At 44.1% G+C, this 19,907-nt stretch overlaps 1 protein-coding gene across 5 annotated transcripts in view; it reads left to right on the forward strand.

Annotated features, from left to right (window-relative positions):
* si:ch211-225b11.4 (thyroid adenoma-associated protein homolog) overlaps positions 1–19,907 on the forward strand; it is a 240,776-nt gene that overhangs the window by 104,682 nt on the left and 116,187 nt on the right. For all 5 annotated transcript variants that reach the window (XM_043716172.1, XM_043716174.1, XM_043716173.1 and 2 more), the window contains 4 exons: positions 1,865–2,582; positions 8,636–8,788; positions 14,363–14,472; positions 17,109–17,269. In XM_043716172.1, coding sequence (XP_043572107.1) covers positions 1,865–2,582; positions 8,636–8,788; positions 14,363–14,472; positions 17,109–17,269 — 1,142 coding nt within the window. The remainder of the gene's footprint in view (positions 1–1,864; positions 2,583–8,635; positions 8,789–14,362; positions 14,473–17,108; positions 17,270–19,907) is intronic.

The raw sequence follows: 19,907 nt of genomic DNA on the forward strand, positions 1-19,907 counted from the left end.
GATTTGGGCCGGGTGCTGGCAGGTGGGACTAGATTGGGTTGGGATATCTGGTCGGCGTGGACGGGTTGGACCGAAGGATCTGTTTCCATGCTGTACATCTCTATGACTCTATGACTGTACTGACACATGATGTCTTTCTAAACTAAACACCTATTGCGTCTACCTAACCCATATCGCTCTACTCCATGCATATTCAAATATCTGACAAGATACTTCTTAAGCAATGCTATTCTTTCTACCTCCATCATCCCCTCGGGCACTTACCATCCTCTGTGTAAAAAACTTGACAGTCACATCTCTAAATTTTCCCCTTTTTACCTCAAACTTATGTCCCAACTAATTGATATTTTCACCCTGGGGGCAAAAGATTCTGACTATCCATTCTATCCACACCTCTCATAATGTTATAAACTTCTATCAGGTCATTACTCATACTCCAAGGTTCAAGTGAAAACAAAATAAGTTTGTCCAGTTTCTTCTCAGAGCTAATAGCTTCCAAACCAGGTAACATCCTGATAAACCATTTCTGTACCCTCTCCAAAGCCTCCACATCCTTCCACAGAACTGTATGCAACATTCAAAATGTGGTCTAATTAAAATTCTGTACAGCTGCTACATGACTTGCCAATTTTTATATTCTGTGTTTCATGCCAAATGCCTTCTTGAACACCTTATCCATTTGTGTTGCCACTTTCAGGGAACTGTGGACCTGTATGCATAGGTTTGCACATTCCTAGCCTGTCCAAGTCCTTCTGGATTCCTCAACACTGCCTGCCCCTCCACCTATCTTTGTGGCATCTGCAAACTTACCAACAGTACCCTCCGTTCCTTTGTCCAGATCATTAATAGATAATGCAAATAGTTGTGGTTCCTACACTGAACCCTGCAGAACCCCACTAGTCACTGGATAGTATCCCTATATCCTCATCCTCCCCTCCAGAGTGTTCTGTAGCTGCTCAGAGACATCCTTGGAGCTAGTACCAGAGAGGCAACATACCATCTCATTTGCAGCCACAGAAATCCCTTACAATTGAATCCGCTTTAATTACTGCATTCCCACACTTTTTACTCCTCTCCCGTGTATCAGAGCCAACCCTGGTGCTATGAATTTGAGTATTGCTGCTTTCCCCTGAGAGGCCTTCCCTTCAACAATATCCAAAGTGATGTATCTGTTTTACTGTGGAATAACCATAGGAAACCCCTGCGCTCCCTGCTGAGACATCCTGCTTTATCTTGTGGATGCCCATTCCCTTCCCCCATGGAGCCTTAGCCTGTGATGTGACCACTTCTCTGTACGTGCTATCCATTACACACGCTGTCTTGTGAATGCTCTACAGTGACCCCTGTTGCCGCTGCAACTCCACCTCTGAAACTTGGTCTTACGAAGCTGCAGCTGGAGACATTTCCTGCACATATGCAGGATCCAGGCCTTGGAAATGTTTCTGGCTTCCCATGTAGAGAAAGAAGACCACACCATGGCTTTGAGCTCTCCCGCTATGATTTAACCCTTTAAATTAAAACTTTAGGAAGATTCTTCATATGACATAATATCAGTTGTTTTAGGCTGTTAATCCCTGGTCTTTGTTGCTATAGCGTATAGCCCTTGCAAACTATAAACCATAAAAGAAATGTAATAAGCATATCTTTTCCTCAGCTCTGAATTCTGACTGTGCTCTTAATTCCCAGAACCACGCACTTACTCTGGCTATCTCTTATAATCACCTTCATGCCTTCGTCTAGGCCACAGGAAATGGCCTGTCTGTTTTAATCTATAAAGACTGCTGTCTATAAGGGGAAATGGGAGCTAGGATTTGGGACCCATTGTTCAGTCGGTGCTTTTTCTGACAAAGAGTTTTGTCCCCAGATCATGGTTGATTATGAGGAGCTTCCAAAACATTTGTTCAACTGCCTTTCGACAAATCACTTGTGCTCTGCTGCCTCTGAGCTCTACTGGACAATACTGCAGCAGCACAGGTTGGAGTGCACTTTGACCCAAGGAACCCTGTCTGAACAGGAACTAGCAGAGAGTTGGGCTCAGTGGTGGCTGCAAATACTGGCTGAGGCTTTAACTTCTGACCTCCCATTATATCAGCAGAACACTGCCAATTACCTCCTAGGAAGAACACTGAAGATCTTCCCAGCGTCCTTCCACCTACTGGCTAGGGCATTTGATGGTGGCCATCCAGAGCTTCACCTTGGCTGGATCACCCTAATCAGCACTCAGCAGGTAATTTCTGGATCCCTGCCCATGGAGGCCAACACACAGAGGAATTTGAGGGCCTCCTTACATTGTCTGAGTGACCGTGTGCGCCTCCGTGCTCTTGCTCTGCTGTGCATCAGCCCTAAAACCAACCAGGCACTGAGTCCGAAGGCCATGAGTTTACTGAAGGAGTTCCTGCCTCTCAACTTGAATTGCAGTTCCTCGTCATTCAGACAGTTGCTTCAGGCAAGTGTGAAGAAAGCCCTGGTGAGGGTCAGAGACAGCTGTCTTATGAACCTTCGTGCACTGAGAAGATCAGACAACAGCAAGAAGGGAGGAGAAGGATGCCCAGGAACAGCAGACTGTGTATTTGATGGTGTTGGTAAGTCAAAGTTCTTTCTACTTATTGTGACTTGTTGTCAGCACAGGCCTTATTTCAGACACGTGGAAGGAGACAGGTTTTGCAGTCTCGGGGCTTGTCCGTGGATAACATGAACTGAAACAGTGACAACTTGTATTGATGTAGCATGCACAAGAATTATGTATAATGTAGTAAAATTAGTTCATAGAAATGTATGATTTGGGAGCAGGAGTGGGCCACTCACCCCTTTCAGCTTCTTTCCCCAATCAGTACGGTTACGGCTGATCTGTGTGGTCGCACCTCATTGTCTTGTCAACAACACACATGTACACTCTTTATCTATCTAACTCATCCTTGAATAAATGTAGCAGCCCCACTCCGTGGTAGGACATGGCAAAAATTAGGACAGGGTATTAAATGATCTAATATACATTTAGCTCATGAATATATATAAATGCTACATTCACATCAGTGTCTAGGTAACATTAACTTATTCAATTACAAAGAGTCAAATGCTTTCAAGTGGTTCCAAATAAGCTGGAATCTGAATCCTTATCCCTTCAGGTTACGTGGTGATGATATGCTGCGTAGTACCTTAAAAGCATATTGATATACAAACAAAGACATCTAGGTCAAGGGAGTGTGAGTTGGTGTTACTTGAGGGACAGGCAGATTTCACAGACCACACGTTTATAGAAAACATAGGATATGAGAAACCAGCTAGAAAAGTGAGGGATTAGTCAACTCAAAGGTAACAAATTTAAGGATGAGGGTTTCTGCAGATGATGAACTGAAATGGCTGAATTTAGACAATGTTATAGAGGTGATAATAGACTGCAGGAAATAATCAGGATTGATCAGAAGCTCATCTTGGAGTCAAATATGAGACTGAAGTTATGAACAGGAACTGACCGAGAGTTGGGCTTTAACCTCAGCATGAGGGGGAGAGAGAGGTAGGTGATCATTAAGAAACGAAGTTTGGTCCTGAGCTCAAAACAATGGTTCAGTCTTCCTTCTGTTTAACTGGAGGCCAGTCCTGCACATGCCTTACTGGATATCAGATAAACAGTTTGATAGTTCAGCAACAGTTGAGGGGACGAGAGAGATAGTGCTGAAGTAGAGGTGAATGTTTGCAGTGTAGATGCAAAACTACTTGTATATTTGGAGGATGTTAATGATGGAAATAGGACAGAGTCAAAGTTAGATCCTTAGGAAACACCAGAAGTAATAAATTCAAGGACCAGGGTTTCTGCAACAAGAAGAGCAGGCATTGCAAGTGCTTCCCTAACTACAAATTTGATAGATTGGGACTGGGTGAAGATAGTTCTCACCGGCTGGTCAACAGGAAGAAGATGGTTTGGTCTGCTATGGACCATGGAGGAGAGTGCTTTAGGGAGACAGTCTGCTGGATGTGGAGTTAGTAAATGAGAGCATGGCACAAAATGTTTCATGTGGTCCAGATGGATCTGGTAGGCCAAACCATTTCTCTGCCATATACATCCAAGTTTGCATCCCTTGGCCTTAATGGAGAAGTGGTGAAGGGCATACTTAAGCATAGAAGGATGAGAGATAGGAGTAGAAGATTGTATGACACATGATCATTGATCTCATCCACACTAACATTCAGAATGTCCAGCCTGGCACCAAGTGACTGGGTCGAAACAAGTGGATCATGCAACTCCCCCTCAGATAGAGGGGCTTCTCCCGTTCCTGCAGTTAACAGTTGAACACTGATGCATCTCATTCTTCAGCACTCCTTGGGACCTGATCAGGTGTACCCTAGAACATTGTGGGAAGCTGGGGAGGTAATAATTGGGCCCTTGCTGAGATATATGTATTATTGATAGACACAGGTGAGGTGCCAGAAGACTGGAAGTTGGCTAACATGGTGCCGCTATTTAAGAAAGGTGATAAGGATAAAGCAGGGTACTATAGATCAGTGAGCCTAACAGCAGTGGCACATTGTTGGAGGGAATCCTGAGGGACAGGATGTATATGCATTTGGAAAGGCAAGGACTGTTTAGGGATGGTCAACATGGTGCTGTGCATGTGAAATGGTGTCTCATAAACTTGATTGAGTTTTTGAAAAAGTAACAGAATCGTGGATATGATTTAAATGGACTTCAGTAAGGCGTTCAACAAGGTTCCCCAAGGGAGACTGGTTAGCAAGGTTAGATCTCATGGAATACAGGGAGAACTAGCCATTTGGATACAGAGGGTGGTAGAGCAGGGTTGGTTTTCAGACTGGAGGCCTGTGATCAGCGGTATGCCAAAAGGATCAGTGATGAGTCCACTGCTTTTTGTCCTTTATATAAACTATTTTGATGTGAACATAGTAAGTATGATTAGTAAGTTTGTATTTGACACCAAAATTGGAGGTGTAGTGTACAGTGAAGAAGGTTACCTCAGAGTTACAACAATGTCTTCATCAGATGGGCCAATGGGACAAGTAGTGGCAGGTGAAGTTTAGAATATAGAATATAGAACAGTACTGCACTGTATAGGCTCTTCAGCACTCGATGTTGTGCTGGTCTTTTATCCTCCTCTAAGATTAGACTAACCTACATACCCTTCATTTTACTATCATCCATGTGTCTATCCAAGAGTCACTTAAATGTCCCTAATGTATCCAACTGCACTACCATTGCTGGCAGTGCATTCCGTGCATCCAACACTCTGAGTAAAGAACCTACCTCTGACATCTCCCTAAACCTTCCTCCAATCACCTTAAAATTATGCCACTTCATTATAAATATTCCCGCCTTGGGAAAAAAGTCCCTGTCTATGCCTCTCGACATCTTGTACACCTCTATCAAGTCACCTCTCATCCTTCTTTGCTCCAATGAGAAAAGCCCCAGCTCCCTCAACCTTTCTTCATATGACATGCCCTCCAGTCCAGGCAGCATCCTGGGAAATCTCCTGTGCACCCTCTCGAATGCTTCTACATCTTTCCTATAATGAGGCGGCCAGAACTGAACACAATATTCTAAGTGTGGTCCAACCAGGGCTATATTAGAGGTGCAGCATAATCTTGCGGCTCTTAAATTAATTTCCCCTTCTAATGAAAGCCAACACACCATACGCCTTCTTAACAAACCTATCAACCTGGGTGACAACTTTGAGGGATCTATGGACATGGACCCCAAGATCCCTCTGTTCTTCCACACTGCCAAGAATCTTGCATTTAACTCTGTATTCTGCATTCAAATTTGACTTTCCAAACTGAATGACTTCACACTTTTCCAGGTTGCCATTTGCCATTTAGCCCAGTTCTGCATTTTGTCAATGTCTTGTTATAACATACAACAGGCCTTCACACTAGCCACAATTCCACTAACCTTCGGGTCATTGGCAAACTTACTAACCCACCATTCCACTTCCTCATCCAAGTCATTTATAAAAATCACAAAGAGCAGAGGTCTCAGAACTGATCCCTCTGGAAGACCACTGGTCACCGAGCGCCAGGCTGAATACTTTCCATCTACCATCACCCTCTGTCTTCTATGAGCCAGCCAATTCTGTACCTAGACAGACAGGTTTCCCTATATCCCATGCCTCCTTACTTTCTGAATGAGCCTACCTTGGAGAACCTTATCAAACGCCTTGCCAAAATTCAAGTACACTACATCCACTGCTCTACCTTCATCAACATGTTTTGTCACATCGTCAAAGAATTCAGTAAGGTTTGTGAGGCATGACCTGCCCCTCAAGCCATGCTGACTATGTCTAATCAACTATGGTTTTCCAAGTAATCATAAATCCTGTCTCTCAGAATCCTCTCCAATACTTTGCCCACGCTGATTTAAGACTAATGTTCTGTAATTCCTAGGATTATCCCTAATCCCATTCTTGGACAAGGGAATAACATTTGCCACCCTTCAATCATCTGGTACTACTCCAGTGGACAGTGACGACGCAAAGATCATCGCTAAAGACGCACCCATCTCTTCCCTTGCTTCCTGTAGTAACCTAGAGTTTCTCCTGTCTGGCCCAGGGGATTAGGCAAAAGTGAGGACTGCAGATGCTGGAAACCAGAGTTTAGATTAGAGTGGTGCTGGAAAAACACAGCAGGTCAGGCAGCATCTGAGGAGCAGGAAAATCGACGTTTCGGGCAAAAGTCCTTCATCAGGAATAGAGACAGGGAGCCTCCAGGATGGAGAGATAAATGGCCCAGGGGATTTATCTATCCTTATGCTTTTCAAAATTGTCAACACATCCTCCTTCTTAACATCAACCTGTTATAGCATATCAGCCTGTTTCACGCTGTCCTCAGAAGTGTCACGGTCCCTCTTAGTAGTGAATACTGAAGCAAAGTATTCATTATGGACCTCCGCTGCTTCTTCCAACTCCAGGCGCAAGTTCCCTCCACTATCCCTGATCAGCCCTACCCTCACTGTGGTCATCCTTTTGTTCCTCACATAATGTAGAACGCCTTGGAGTTTTCCTTAATCCTTCCCACTAAAGCTTTTTCATGCTCCTCTCCCTCTCCATGAGTATAGTAAAGGTCATGGAGTTGTGATCACTATCACTGAAATGATCTCCTACTGAGAGGTCTGATACCTGGCATTGTTCATTGCCAAGCACCAAATCCAATGGGGCCTCCCCTCTAGTTGGCCTATCTACATATTGTGTTAGAAACCCTTTCTGGACACACCTGACAAAAACTGCTCCATCCAAACTATTTGAACGAAGTAGGTTCCAATCAACATTAGGGACGCTAAACAACCCTGTTATTTCTGCACATTTCCAAAATCTGCCTCCCAATCTTCAACTCCATGTCTCCGTTGCTATTGGGGGATCTATAGAAATTTCCCAATAAAGTGACTGCTCCTTGCCTATTTCTGACTTCCATCCGTACTGACTCTGTAGACAAACCCTCCTCAACGATCTCCCTTTCTACATCTGTTCTACTATCCCTGATTAGCAATGCCACTCCTCCACCTCTTTTACCTTCCTCCCGCCCCCCCCTTTCCTTATGAAACATCTAAACATTAGATGGAACATTAAACAACCATTCCTTCCCCTGTGATATCCAAGTTTCTGTAATGGCCACAACATCATACTTCCAAGTACTAATCAATGCTCTGAGTTTGTCACCCTTATTCCTGACATTTCTTGCATTAAGATAGACACACTTCAACCCATCACTCTGACTGCATCTTTGCCCTATCAAGTGCCTCTCCCTCCTCACAGACTCTCTGCGCGCTATATCTGGCTGTTCACTACCTCCTCCATATCTGATCCACAGCTCGGGGTCCCACGCCCTGTCAATCTAAATAGTTTAAACTCTCCCAAAGATCTCCAGCAAACCTCCTGCCCAGGATATTGGTGCCCCTCCAGTTCAGGTGCAACCTATCCAGAGAAGAGACGCTCAACTCCAGCAGCCACTGTACAAAACCTGCAAGAACCCAAATGACAATAGATCAGGATTGTTCTCAGAGGCGTACATGTCCCACCTTCCCCAGAACGTATCCCAATGATCCACATATCTGATTTGGAGGAGCCGGTGTTGGACTGGGATGGACAAAGTTAAAAATCACACAACACCAGGTTATAGTCTATAACCTGGTGATTTTTAACTTTGTCCACATATCTGAAGCCATCCCTCCTACACCAGCCCTGCAGCAACATGTTCATCAGTTCAAAGACAAAACTAAACTAATTGTCTTAATGTAGTTACATTGCTTATCATAAGCCCAACAGTGTTTTATCCATGCGCATGATTGAAATCACGTGCTTGTTTGGGAGTGATGTGTTTGGGTCATTGTTCAAGTTACTTAGTGAGCTTTTAAATAATACTGTCAGAACTGACTCACCTCCACTTGCCTCTATTTTGAATTCCAAGTCCAAGCACCTTTTCTCACAACAGTTTAGTTCACAAGAGTTGTTACATGGGTTCTGGGAGGTATTTTGTAGAATTCTGTGCTCAATATAAAGAGAGTAGGCTTCTTTACAAAATATATCCTTGCACATTCATGACAACTGTCTTCCCACCTCTCTCCATCCTGCACTCCTTCACTGGCTGTTGACAAACTGAGAACAATCCTGATCTATTGTCATTTGGGTTCTTGCAGGTTTTGTACAGTGGCTGCTGGAGTTGAGCGTCTCTTCTCTGCTGCCAAGTCTGAGCTACCAGAGGAAGAAGACAGCATTGCTGCTGATGGAGGCCCTCCTCGAGACCTGTACAGACAGTTGGAGCCCTAACAGGAGGAAGGGACAGCCACCTCGTAAGAATCAGGAACACTTTTTGATGTGAACTTATCTAATATCATTGGAAAAACCTCAGTACCTTCAGGAAATGAGGACACAAATATTTCTTAAAATCCCTACAGTGTAGAAAGAAACTCTGAGGAGCATCCTACCCAAACCCAGTCTCCTACCCTATCCTCTTAACCCTGCATTTACCATGGCTAATACACTTAGACTGGTAGGGGAAAGTGAGGACTGCAGATGCTGGAGTACCAGAGTTGAAAAATGTCGTGCTGGAAAAACACAGCCGGCCATGCAGCATCCGAGGAGCAGGAGATACTAGGAGAAAGTGAGGACTGCAGATGCCTGAAGAAGGGCTTATGCCCAAAACGTCGATTCTCCTGCTCCTCAGATGCTGCCTGGCCTGCTGTGTTTTTCCAGCACAACATTTTTCAACTCTAATACACTTAAACAGTTTAGCATGGCAATCTACGTAACCTGCATATCTTTGGATTACGTGGTGGAAACAGACACACACACACACACAGTTGTTACCAGTTCAGTCTCTCTTAAACCTGGGGCCACAACTGGTGCTTTCTGTGCAGATAACGTTCTGGGTTCCATTCTCTGGCTGTCTATTGTGTACTTGTGAGTTAGATTGATGTTCACATCTCCATCTCCTGTACCCAGTGAGGCAGGCTTACTTGGTCATCTGATTGGTATTGTGCTTTTCTGATGAAATGAAACAAAAGCAGAGAATGCGGTGCAAGCTCAGTAGGTCTGGCAGTATTGTTGGAAAGAGAAACAGAGTTAATGTTTTGAGTCCAAAATGACTCTTCTGTGGGACTGAAATAAGCTGGAAGATAGTATGTTTTAAAGAAGAGGAGAAAACATGAGTGAAACAAATGAAGAAGGTGCTTAGCAAAAGACAAATGAAGTACTAATGGTGGTGAAGGAGCAATATAGTCATAAAAAGGCATGAATGGTTGGTGCGAAAAGGAGAAAATGGGTCCGTTTTGCTGAGCGAGACATAGAAGACACAATGTGAGGTTTGGGTTGTATTCAGAATGGAAGACAAAGGATATAGCCTGAAAGTGATGAACACAATGTGATCCCTGAAGGCTGTGAAGTGCCTAAATGGAAAATGAGGTGCACCTCCTCCACCTTGCGTGTGCTTCGTTGCATCTCTGCAGCAGATCCAGTATGGAAATATTAGCATGGGAGCAAGGAAAGTTGAGTGGAGAAATGCAGATCGAGTTTAATTCAGACAAGAGTGAGGTGATATATTTGGAAAAGTCAAGTGCAAAAGGAAAGTATATCGTAAATGACAGAACACATAGGAGCATTGATGTACAGAGGGATCTTGATTTGCAAGTCCATAGCTTCCTGAAATTGACAACACAAGTGGATAAGGTGGTAAAGAAGGCCAATGGCATGCTTGCTTTCATTGGTCAGAGCATTAAGTACAAAAGTTGGCACGTCATATTGCAACTGTATGAAATCTTAGTAAGACCACATTTGGAGTCCTGTGCAAAGTTCCATTGGCACACTGAGGGAATGATGTGGAGGCTTTTGAGAGGGTGCAGAAGCGGTTTGCCTGGATGTTGCCTGGATTAGAGTGTATTAGCTATAAGGAGAGGTTGGACAAACTTGGATTGTTTTCTCTAAAGCGTCAGAGGCTGAGGGGCAACCTGATAGTAGTGTATGAAATGATGAGGGTGGATATTTGAAGCCTTTATTTCCCAGGGTGAATAGTGGGAGTCTTTTTCCTATGGTGGAACTATCAAATACTATGGGGCATAGGTTTAAGTTGAGAGCGAAAAGTTTAAGGGAGATGTGCAAGGCATGCCTAGAATATGTTGCCAGGGAAGGTGGTAAAAGTAGATATGATCGCAATGTTTAAGAGGCATTTAGGCAGATACATGAACAGACAAGGAAAGAAGGATATGGATCATATACAAGCAGATGGAATTATTTTAGAATGGCATCATGTTGGCACAGATACAGTGGGCCAAAGGGCCTGTTCCTGTTCTGTGCTCAAGGTGGTTTATTGAAATGGAAAGCAATTGGAAGATCAGGGTCATTCTTACAAACAGAGTGGAAATGTACCGTTAAAAGGCCACCCAGTCTCTATTTGATCTCACCAGTACAAAGGAGACATCACAATGTGTAGTGAATATAGTAGGCTAGTTCGAAAGAAGTACAAGTAAATTGTTGCTTCACCAGAAAGGTGTGAGTGGAGCATTTGACATTGAGCGGAGAGGAGGTGAAAGAGCAAGTGATACACCTTCTGTGATTGTATGGAAAGATGTCATGTGATGGAGGGAGGTGGGGAGAGAAAAAAGTATTAGGACTCATGGAGGATTATGCTGAGGAGCGGACAATCTCTGCAGAATGTTGACAGTGGAGAAAGGGGAATGTGTGTTTGGTGGTGTTCTCCTGCTGGATGTGGTGAGCATGACAAGGGATGATTCCTTGAAAGTGGAGACTGGTGGGTGAAAGTAAGAGTAACCCTGTAATTGTTCTGTGAGGAGAGAGCCGGGTGAGGGCAACGGTGCAGGAAATAAGTTGCATATGACAGAGGGCCCTGTCAGCCTTGGTGAGGACAGACTTTTCAGTTGAAGACAAAGGAGGACATAGACGAAACAGCCCTGTCAGTGGTGGTATAAACAAAATAAATGCAATTAAGACAGAAACTGGGAGAATGGAATGGAGAAGGGTGTGAGGAAATGTTGTTGAGGTGACTGAGGATGTCATTCGGTTTGGTGTGGTTATTATTGAACAGTATATCCCCAGAAATGGAAACAGTGGTTAAAGAAGGGGAGGAGTCAGAGCTGGACCAGATGAAGATGAAAAGAAAGGTGGTAATTAGAAGCAAAATGGATAGGTTTTTCCAATTCCAGATGACAGCAGAAAGCAACATAAATGATATCATTTATGTGCTGAAGAAAAATTGATGGGCAGGGCTGAGTGTGACTGGAATAAGGAATGTTCCATATACCCCACAAAGAAACAGGCATAGCTGGCATTCGTGGGTATCCATAGCCATAACTTTGATTGCCAGGATACCACCACCAAACAAACCCTTCCCTCTACTGTCAGCATTCTACAGGGACTGTTCTGTCCTTGTGCTCTAGTCCAATCCTTCATCAGTCGTAATACTTCTTCTCTCACCCATCTTGACCCACTCCGTCTTTCCATGACACCTTCCCGTACAATTGCAAAACGTATAGCACTTGCCCTTGCACCTTCCCCCTCCTTAATGTCGAAAGTATCACTCATACCTTCTAGATGAAGCAGCAGTTTATTCGTAGTAATCAAGTCTACTGCACAATTTAATCATTCTACACAGTGCAGTCTCTTACCTCGCAGGTGCAGACTGAGTAGCCATTTTGCGCTACAAGTCTTCTGTCAATAAGGATGGTCCTGACCTTTCAGTTGCTTGCTATTTCAATGAATCTCCATGCTCTGAAGATAAAATTTCTGGCCAAGGCCTGCTGCAGTGTTTCAGTGAAGCTCAATGCAAGTTGAAGGAACAGCATCTAATCTTTCAGGAAGGTTACACCCTTCAGGAACCAACGTTAAGTTCAGCAACATCAGAGAATTTACAATATCCTCCATTTTAATTACAACCCCACTCCATGTTTTATTTGTGTCATTTTGGCTCTGCTCTCAGCAGAGAGATCCAGTTTCTCCTTTCCACATTTTCATTCGCACCTATTTGGCCTGTCACTCCATTAGCACTCACTTTGCCTTTTGCTGTGGGCACCCTCACAGCTGTTCCACTCTTCCTCTCCCCCCTGTTATAAAAACACAATTTCCAGCCTCTTTCAGTTCTGAAGAAGAGACATGTTGGTCTTGAAACTGTGTTTCATTCTCCACAGATGATGGCAAACCTGCTGAGTTTCTCCAGCATTTCAGATTCAGATTTTTTTTAAACCCAGAAAGTTTTTTTCGCCTAGTGGAATCTGGAATCTGCCTCGGTAGGTAGATGATAAAGATGATCTCACAATCTTTAAAGAGTACTTAAAAGAGCAATTGTCATGTCATAACGTTCAAGGGAATGGACCAAGTGGGATTAGTGTAGATTTAGATGAGTTTTTTTGTCAGTGCAAACATAATGAGCTGAAGGTCCTCTTCTTACTGTATGGTTCTCTGATTTCCAGATTGCACTGTTTTTTGCTTTTATTTCAATGCCACAGTTCAGGGAAATTCACCCATGTCCCGTGCCACTATCCCTGCCTGAAACATCCTCTTCTTAATCTCAGTGTCCTGTTCATCTTTGTGCTGAGCTTTCTGTCCATCAGCAAGCTCTATTTGCAACTATAGAGCAAACTGTCACCTCTGCCCTGTTTCAACTCACCTGCTGTTGAAACTGTTTTCTATGCTTTTGTTCCCTAGAAACTCAACCAACTGGCATCCAGCTCTTCCTCTACAAGATCATTGCATCCAGAGTCCATCTGAGAGCAACTCACATTCACCTATCTCCCGTCTTCTCACCAACATTCATAAGCTGCAATTTCTTACTGAACGTTTCTGTATTTAATTCTTTTCATCGCCTCATCCCGTCTGACCTCATCAAATCCGCGAGTCCACTCCCCAGATCTCCGTTCCTCTAATTTTGCTCCTTTTGTGCGTCTTCCATCTCCTCTCCCTTGCTTCCCCCATCCCTTTTCCTTCACTCAGTAAAAACCACAGTTAAAGCCACAGTTTGAGCTACTTCAGGAAACTCTCTGCCATGGATGCTGTCTGATCTGCTGTGATCTCCAGCAATTGTTGTTCTGAATCATAGAATCCCTACAGTGTGGAAACAGGCCCTTCAGCCCAACAAGTCCACATCTGCCCTCTGAAGCGTATCCCACCCAAACCTATTACCCTACCCTATTACTCTACATTTAACCCTGACTAATGCACCTAATCTACACATCCCTGAACACTATGGGCAATTTAGCATGGCCAATTCTCCTAACCTGCACATTGGAGCACTAAAAGGAAACCCATGTAGGGGAGAATGTGCAAACTCCACACAGCCAGTTGCCCGAGGCTGGAATTGAACCCAGGTCCCTGGTGCTGTGAGGCAGCAGTGCTAACCACTGAGCCACCATGCCACCCACTGTTCTCTGCTAGCCAGTCTGTTAACTCTGCTGCCTCTGCACTTTAATGGTTGCCTTCAACTCATGCCTTTAGCCTTCTGGTCCTCCGAACATCTCCTCCTTTGCCTCAGAGTCTATTAGTTCCCTTGAGGCTTTGCTTTGGGAAAGTTTCTACATCAAACTGCTAACTCAGTGTAAGTATTTGTGAAGTGCCAGATACATCATTCTTCATTTTTCTACTAAAACATGTATACTTCATCACAGATCCAAGTTTTCTCCTCCTCACTTTTTCACGATTCTGTTCACCCATTTAATCTCCCATTGCACATTATATGGCTATTGATTGATTGCCCATCCTTCAGTCCAAAATGAAAAGTACTTGAAAATGTGTTGGATAGTATGGGTGGATTGCATAGTAAATTATGTTGTTTGTGTCTGTATACTCAATGCTGTAACAAATATAATTCAGTGCAGTCAAGGCCGCTGATTCACAGCCTTATTATTGTCATTTTATGCCAGAGGACATGACTGAGTTATTGAACCTGGCGAGGCAAAGTGGGAGCTGGGACTTCTTCTCGCAGTCCAACCTGCAGATCCTGGTGGGCTGCTTGATGGATGGAACAAATGAGGTGAGGCTTCAGTCTGGCTCAGTCACTAGAGAGTTTATTCCTGGTATGTCTGGCTCACTCATAGGGAATTTATTCCTGGTCAGTCTGCTTTAGCCACTGGGGAGGTTATTCCTGGTCAGCCTCTCTCAGAAACAGGGGGGAAGTTTATTCCTGGTGAGACTCGCTGAGTCTGGCACAGTCACTGGGTGAGTTTATTTCTGATGAGTTCAGTCAGTGATCAATCTGGCTAAGCAACTGAGGATTTTATTCCTGATCAGTCTGGCTCAATCACTGGGAGGTTTATTTCAGGTCAGTCTGGTTCAGTCCCTGGAGGTTTATTCTTGGTCAGTCTCACTCAGTAACAGTGAAGTCTATTCTGGTTAGTCTGGCACAGTCACTGGGTGAGTTTATTCCTGATGAGCTCAGTCACTGTGGCTTTATTCCAGGTGAGTCTGGCTTTGTCACGAGGTACTTTATTCCTGGTCAGTCTGGCTCAGCCATTGCTGTGTGCAATATTCTTGTCAGTTTAGCTCTGTTTGTAATCCTTCAATGCTGGCAACATCCTTATAAATCTTTTCTGAACCATTCCAACATTCACAACATCCTTCCTATAGCAGGGAGACCAGAACTGCACGCAGTATTCCAAACATGGCCTAACCAGTGTCTTGTACAGTCACAACCTGACCTCCCAACTCCCTATACTCAATGTACTGACCAATAAAAGGCTAGCATACCGAGCACCACCTTCACTATCCTATCTACCTGGGACATAACATTCAAGGAAATATGAACCTGCAATGCAAGGTCTCTTTGTTCAGCAACACTCCCCAGGACCTTACCATTAACCGCATAACACCTGCCCTGCTTTGCCTTTCCAAAACGCAGTACCTCACGTTTATCTAAATTAAATTCCATCTGTTACCCCTCAGTCCATTGGCCCAAGTGATCAAGATCCCATTGTACTTTGAGGTAACCTGCTTTGCTATCCAATGTACCTTCAAGTTTGGTGTCATCTGCAAACTTACTAACTATATCTCCTATATTCATATCCAAATCATTTATATAAATGACAAAAAGTAGAGGACCCAGCATCAATCCTTGTGGCACTCCACTGCTCGCAGGCCTCCAGTCTCAAAAGCATCCATCCACCACCACCCTCTGTCTTCTACATTTGAGCCAGTTCTGTATCCAAATGGCTAGTTTGCCGTGTATTCCATGTGATCTAATCTTACTAACTAGTCTATCATGAGGAACCTTACTGAATGCTTTACTGAAGTCCATATAGATCATGTTCACTGTTCTGCCCTCATCAATCCTCTTTGTTATTTCTTCAAGGTACTCAGTCAAGTTAGTGAGACATGATTTCCCACGCACAAAGCCATGTTGACTATCCTGAATCAGTCCTTGCCTTTCCAAATACATGTAAATCCTGTCCCTCAGGATTCCGTCCAACAGCTTGCCCACCACTGATGTCAGGCTCACCGTTCTATAGTTCCCTGGCTTTTCCTTACTATAATTCTTAAATAGTGACACCACGTTAGCCAACCTCCTACCTTCTGGCACCTCACCTGTGGCTATCGATGATACAAGGGGCGGCACCAGGGTCCCAGGTTCGATTCTAGCCTCGGGCAACTGTCTTTGTGGAATTTGCACATTCTTACCATGTCTGCGTGGGTTTCCTCTGGGTGCTCCAGTTTCCTCCCACAGTCCAAAGATGTGCAGGTCAGGTGAATTGGCCATGCTAAATTGCCCATAGTGTTAGGTGATTAGTCAGAGGGAAATGGGTCTGGGTGGGTTACTCTTCGGAGGATTGGTGTGGACTGGTTGTGCCAAAGGGCCTGTTTCCATATTGTAGGGAATCTAATCTAAAAAAAGTATCACTTCCCTAGGTCCCCACAGAGTTCTAGGGTACACCTGATCAGGTCCTGGGGATTTATCCACCTTTATGCGTTTTAAGATGTCCAGCACCACCACCTCTGTGATATGGACATTTTTCCCCTCATTCAGTATCTTCCATATGCTTCTCCACTCTAAACACTGATGCTAAATATGTGTTTAGTATGCCCCACCCCTCCATCTCCTGCTTTTCAATACATAAAGTTTTCACTCTATAGAGTTTTCAATTTTATGTTTTTTATCAGACTTAAGTCACTTTGGCAAGTACTAGTTTACTCATTAAAAAGGAATAAATCATAGATTGTCCCAACTGGTGTTCTGATTCCAGAGCTATTCTCCATACATACTGCTGTATCTTCCTGGACAAGTTGCTCTAGATGGTGGGATAGATTCCAATGAATCCTCTCCAAGAATCTTCTCCAAGAGGTTAAAACTGACTTCTGGTGGGTTTGCAGCTCTCACACCTTGCTAAACAGAACTGCAAAAAAGGAAGGACAGAGCAATGGTTTCTTTTGCTTTTCAGGCAGGTCAAATTCTCTGACAATGATTTTGAAATATAATAGTCTACTCCAACCAGGCTAGTGACCTGTAGGTGTTCTCAAGAACTGTGACTCCATTCCAGTTCCCTGCTCCTTACAGCTGTAACGTTGTTGCCTATGTTCTTCATAAAGTATTTGGATCACACCTATTCATAACATTGCCCTCTGTTCCTCGTTCATGCTTTTACTACCATTCTCCTATCATTGTTGCTTCTGTTCCAGATCAGGGAACTGGCTGCCAAGCTGCTGGTGAACTACCTTCCCATGCTCCTACCCCAGCCCCTGGCTGGTGCTTTGTTTGAGCATGCTCTGAGGATGTTGTGCAGTCCCAGGGTGTCCCAGGCTGAGGCTGGAGCCCTAATGGTGAAAACAGTTCTTCAAAAGTTAGTATTAACATGACACAGTGAGTACCAGGGTATGTCATCACTTTTGTGAATGGGGAGAAGAGAGGTGGGGCATGTTTGTTTCTGAATTGTTTAGCTTAGGGATGGGGGTGGGTGGGGAGCAGGGTGGTGTTGTTAACTGTTGGTAATAATTATAAAGTACAGAGCAGGTGCAGGAATTGAGCATTCAGCTTCTCAAGCCTCTCTGCCATTCAGTGTTCATTAATGTCCTTCAGGGAAGAAAATCTGCCAGGCTCACCTGGTCTGGCCTACTTGTGACTCCAGATGCACAACAATAGTTATCTCTCAATTGCACTTTGAAATGGCTGAGCAAGTCACTCAGCTGCATCAATCACTATAAAGTCTCAACAAGAAAATGAAACAGAAAGAACCACCTGGTACCTAGACCAGAAAAGGCAATGGCAGGGGTAGCCTTGTTGACCCTGCAAAGTCCTCCTTTTTAACATCTGAGGGCTAGTACCAAAATTGGAAGGGCTGTCTCACAGATTGGACAAGCAACAGCCTGACATAGTAACACTCACAAAATCATACCTTACGGACAATGTCGCAGACCACCATTACTATCCCTGAATTTCCTACCCCATCAGCAGGATAGACCAAGCAAATGTGGCGGCAGAGTGGTATAGAGTCAGGAGTGAATTGCCTAGGGAGTCCTCAACATTGAAGCATCATGACATCAGGTTAAGATATGGGCAAGGACAGGTCCTGCTGGTTACCATGTACCATCTTCCCTTTGTTGATGAATCAGGAAGCCTTCATATTTAATAACCCTTGGAACTATCACTGACTGAGCTGTTCGGGAACTAGATGACATAGCTGCTAGATTGGGTCTGCAGAGGTGGTGAGGGAACCAACAGGAGGGAAAAACATACTTGATCTTATCCTTATCAGTCTGCCCACTACAGATCCAGCTGTTTGTGACAATATTTGAAAGAGTGACTAACGCACAGTCCTTGTGGAGATGAAGTCTCGCCTTCATATTGAGAATAATACCTCCATCCCACTGTGTGGCACTAAGACCATGCTAAATAGAACAGAATTCCAAAAGCAACTCAAAACTGCGCATCCATGAAGCACTGTGGGCCATCAACAGCAGCACAATCGTACTCCACAATCAACCAACACATGGTCATGTATATCCCCAACTCGAACATTACCATCAAGCCCAGGGATCAGCCCTGGTTCAATAGAGAGTGCAAGAGTGCATATCAGGAGCAGAATCAGGCATACCTCAGAATGATGTCAGCCTGGTGAAGCTACCAAACAAGACTGCTTGTTGCCAAACAACATAAGCAGTAAATGATTGACAAATTAGTTAAACGCTCCCTCAACCAATGGATCAGATCTAAGCTCTACAGTGCTGCTGCATTCCGTTGTCAATGGTGGTGGGCAAGTAAACAACTCACTGGAGGAGGTGGCTCCAAAATATCCCTATCCTCAATGATGAAAGAGCCCATCATAAGTGCAAAAGATAAGTCTGAAGCATTCGCAGCTACCTTCAGCTAGAAGTGTTGAATGGATGATCCATCTCAGCCTCCTCCATTGGTCCCCAGTATCACAGATGCCAGTCTTCAGCCAATCTATTTATTTGATATCAAGAAACAGCTGGAGGAATTGGATATCGCATAAGCTATAGGCTCTGACAATATTCTGGCAATAGTACTGAAGATTTGTGCTCCAGAACCTGCTGCATCTCTAGCCAAGCTACAATGCTGGCACCTACCCAAATCTGGCCAGTTACCACCCCATCAGTCAGCTCTCGATCATTAGCAATGTGATGAAAGTTTTCATCAATAGTGCTATCAAGCAGCAACTGCTCAGCAATAATCTACTTAGTGACATCCAGTTTGCTTCCGCTAGGACCCTCAGCTTCTTACCTCATTACCTTTGTTCAAAAATGGACAAAAGCGCTAAACTCCAGAGATGAGGTGAGGTGAGAATGTCAGCCCTGGAAGGCAGCATTTAATGAAGTGTGGCATGAAGGAGCCCGAGCTAAACTGGAATCAATGGGTATCAGGGAGAAAACTTTGTTGGTTGAAGTCATGCCTGGCATCTGGCACATGGGAACGTGCTTATCGTTATTTAGGTCAGGCATCCCTGCTCCAGGACCTTTCTTCAGGTATTTGGCAAGGTAGTGTTCCAGGCCCAAACATCTTCAGCTGCTTCATCATAAGACCAAAAGTGATTCGAGCAGAAATAAGCCATTCGCCCATTAATCATGGCTGACATATTTCTCAGCCTAATTCTCCTGTCTTCTTGTAATCTTTGATTTCCTTGCTAATCAAGAACCTATCTATCTCTGTCTTAAATACAGTCAATGACTTGGCTTCCACAGCTTTCTTTAGTAATTAGTTTCACAGATTCAGCACTCTGGCTAAAGAAATTCTTCCTCATCTCTGATCTAAAGGGTCATGCTTCACTGTGCCTCAATCAATGGACTTCACTCCATCATATGGTCAGAAGTGGGATGATTGCTGATATTATACAATGTTCATTACCATTCACGACTCCTCAGCTACTGAAGCAGTCCATGTTCAAGTACAACAAGACCTGGAGAACATCCAGGCTCAGGTTGAAAAGCAGCAAGTAACATTGACGCTGTAGAAATGTCAGGCAA

This window comes from Chiloscyllium plagiosum, chromosome 25, assembly GCF_004010195.1.
Source record: "Chiloscyllium plagiosum isolate BGI_BamShark_2017 chromosome 25, ASM401019v2, whole genome shotgun sequence".
Classification (NCBI taxonomy): domain Eukaryota; kingdom Metazoa; phylum Chordata; class Chondrichthyes; order Orectolobiformes; family Hemiscylliidae; genus Chiloscyllium; species Chiloscyllium plagiosum.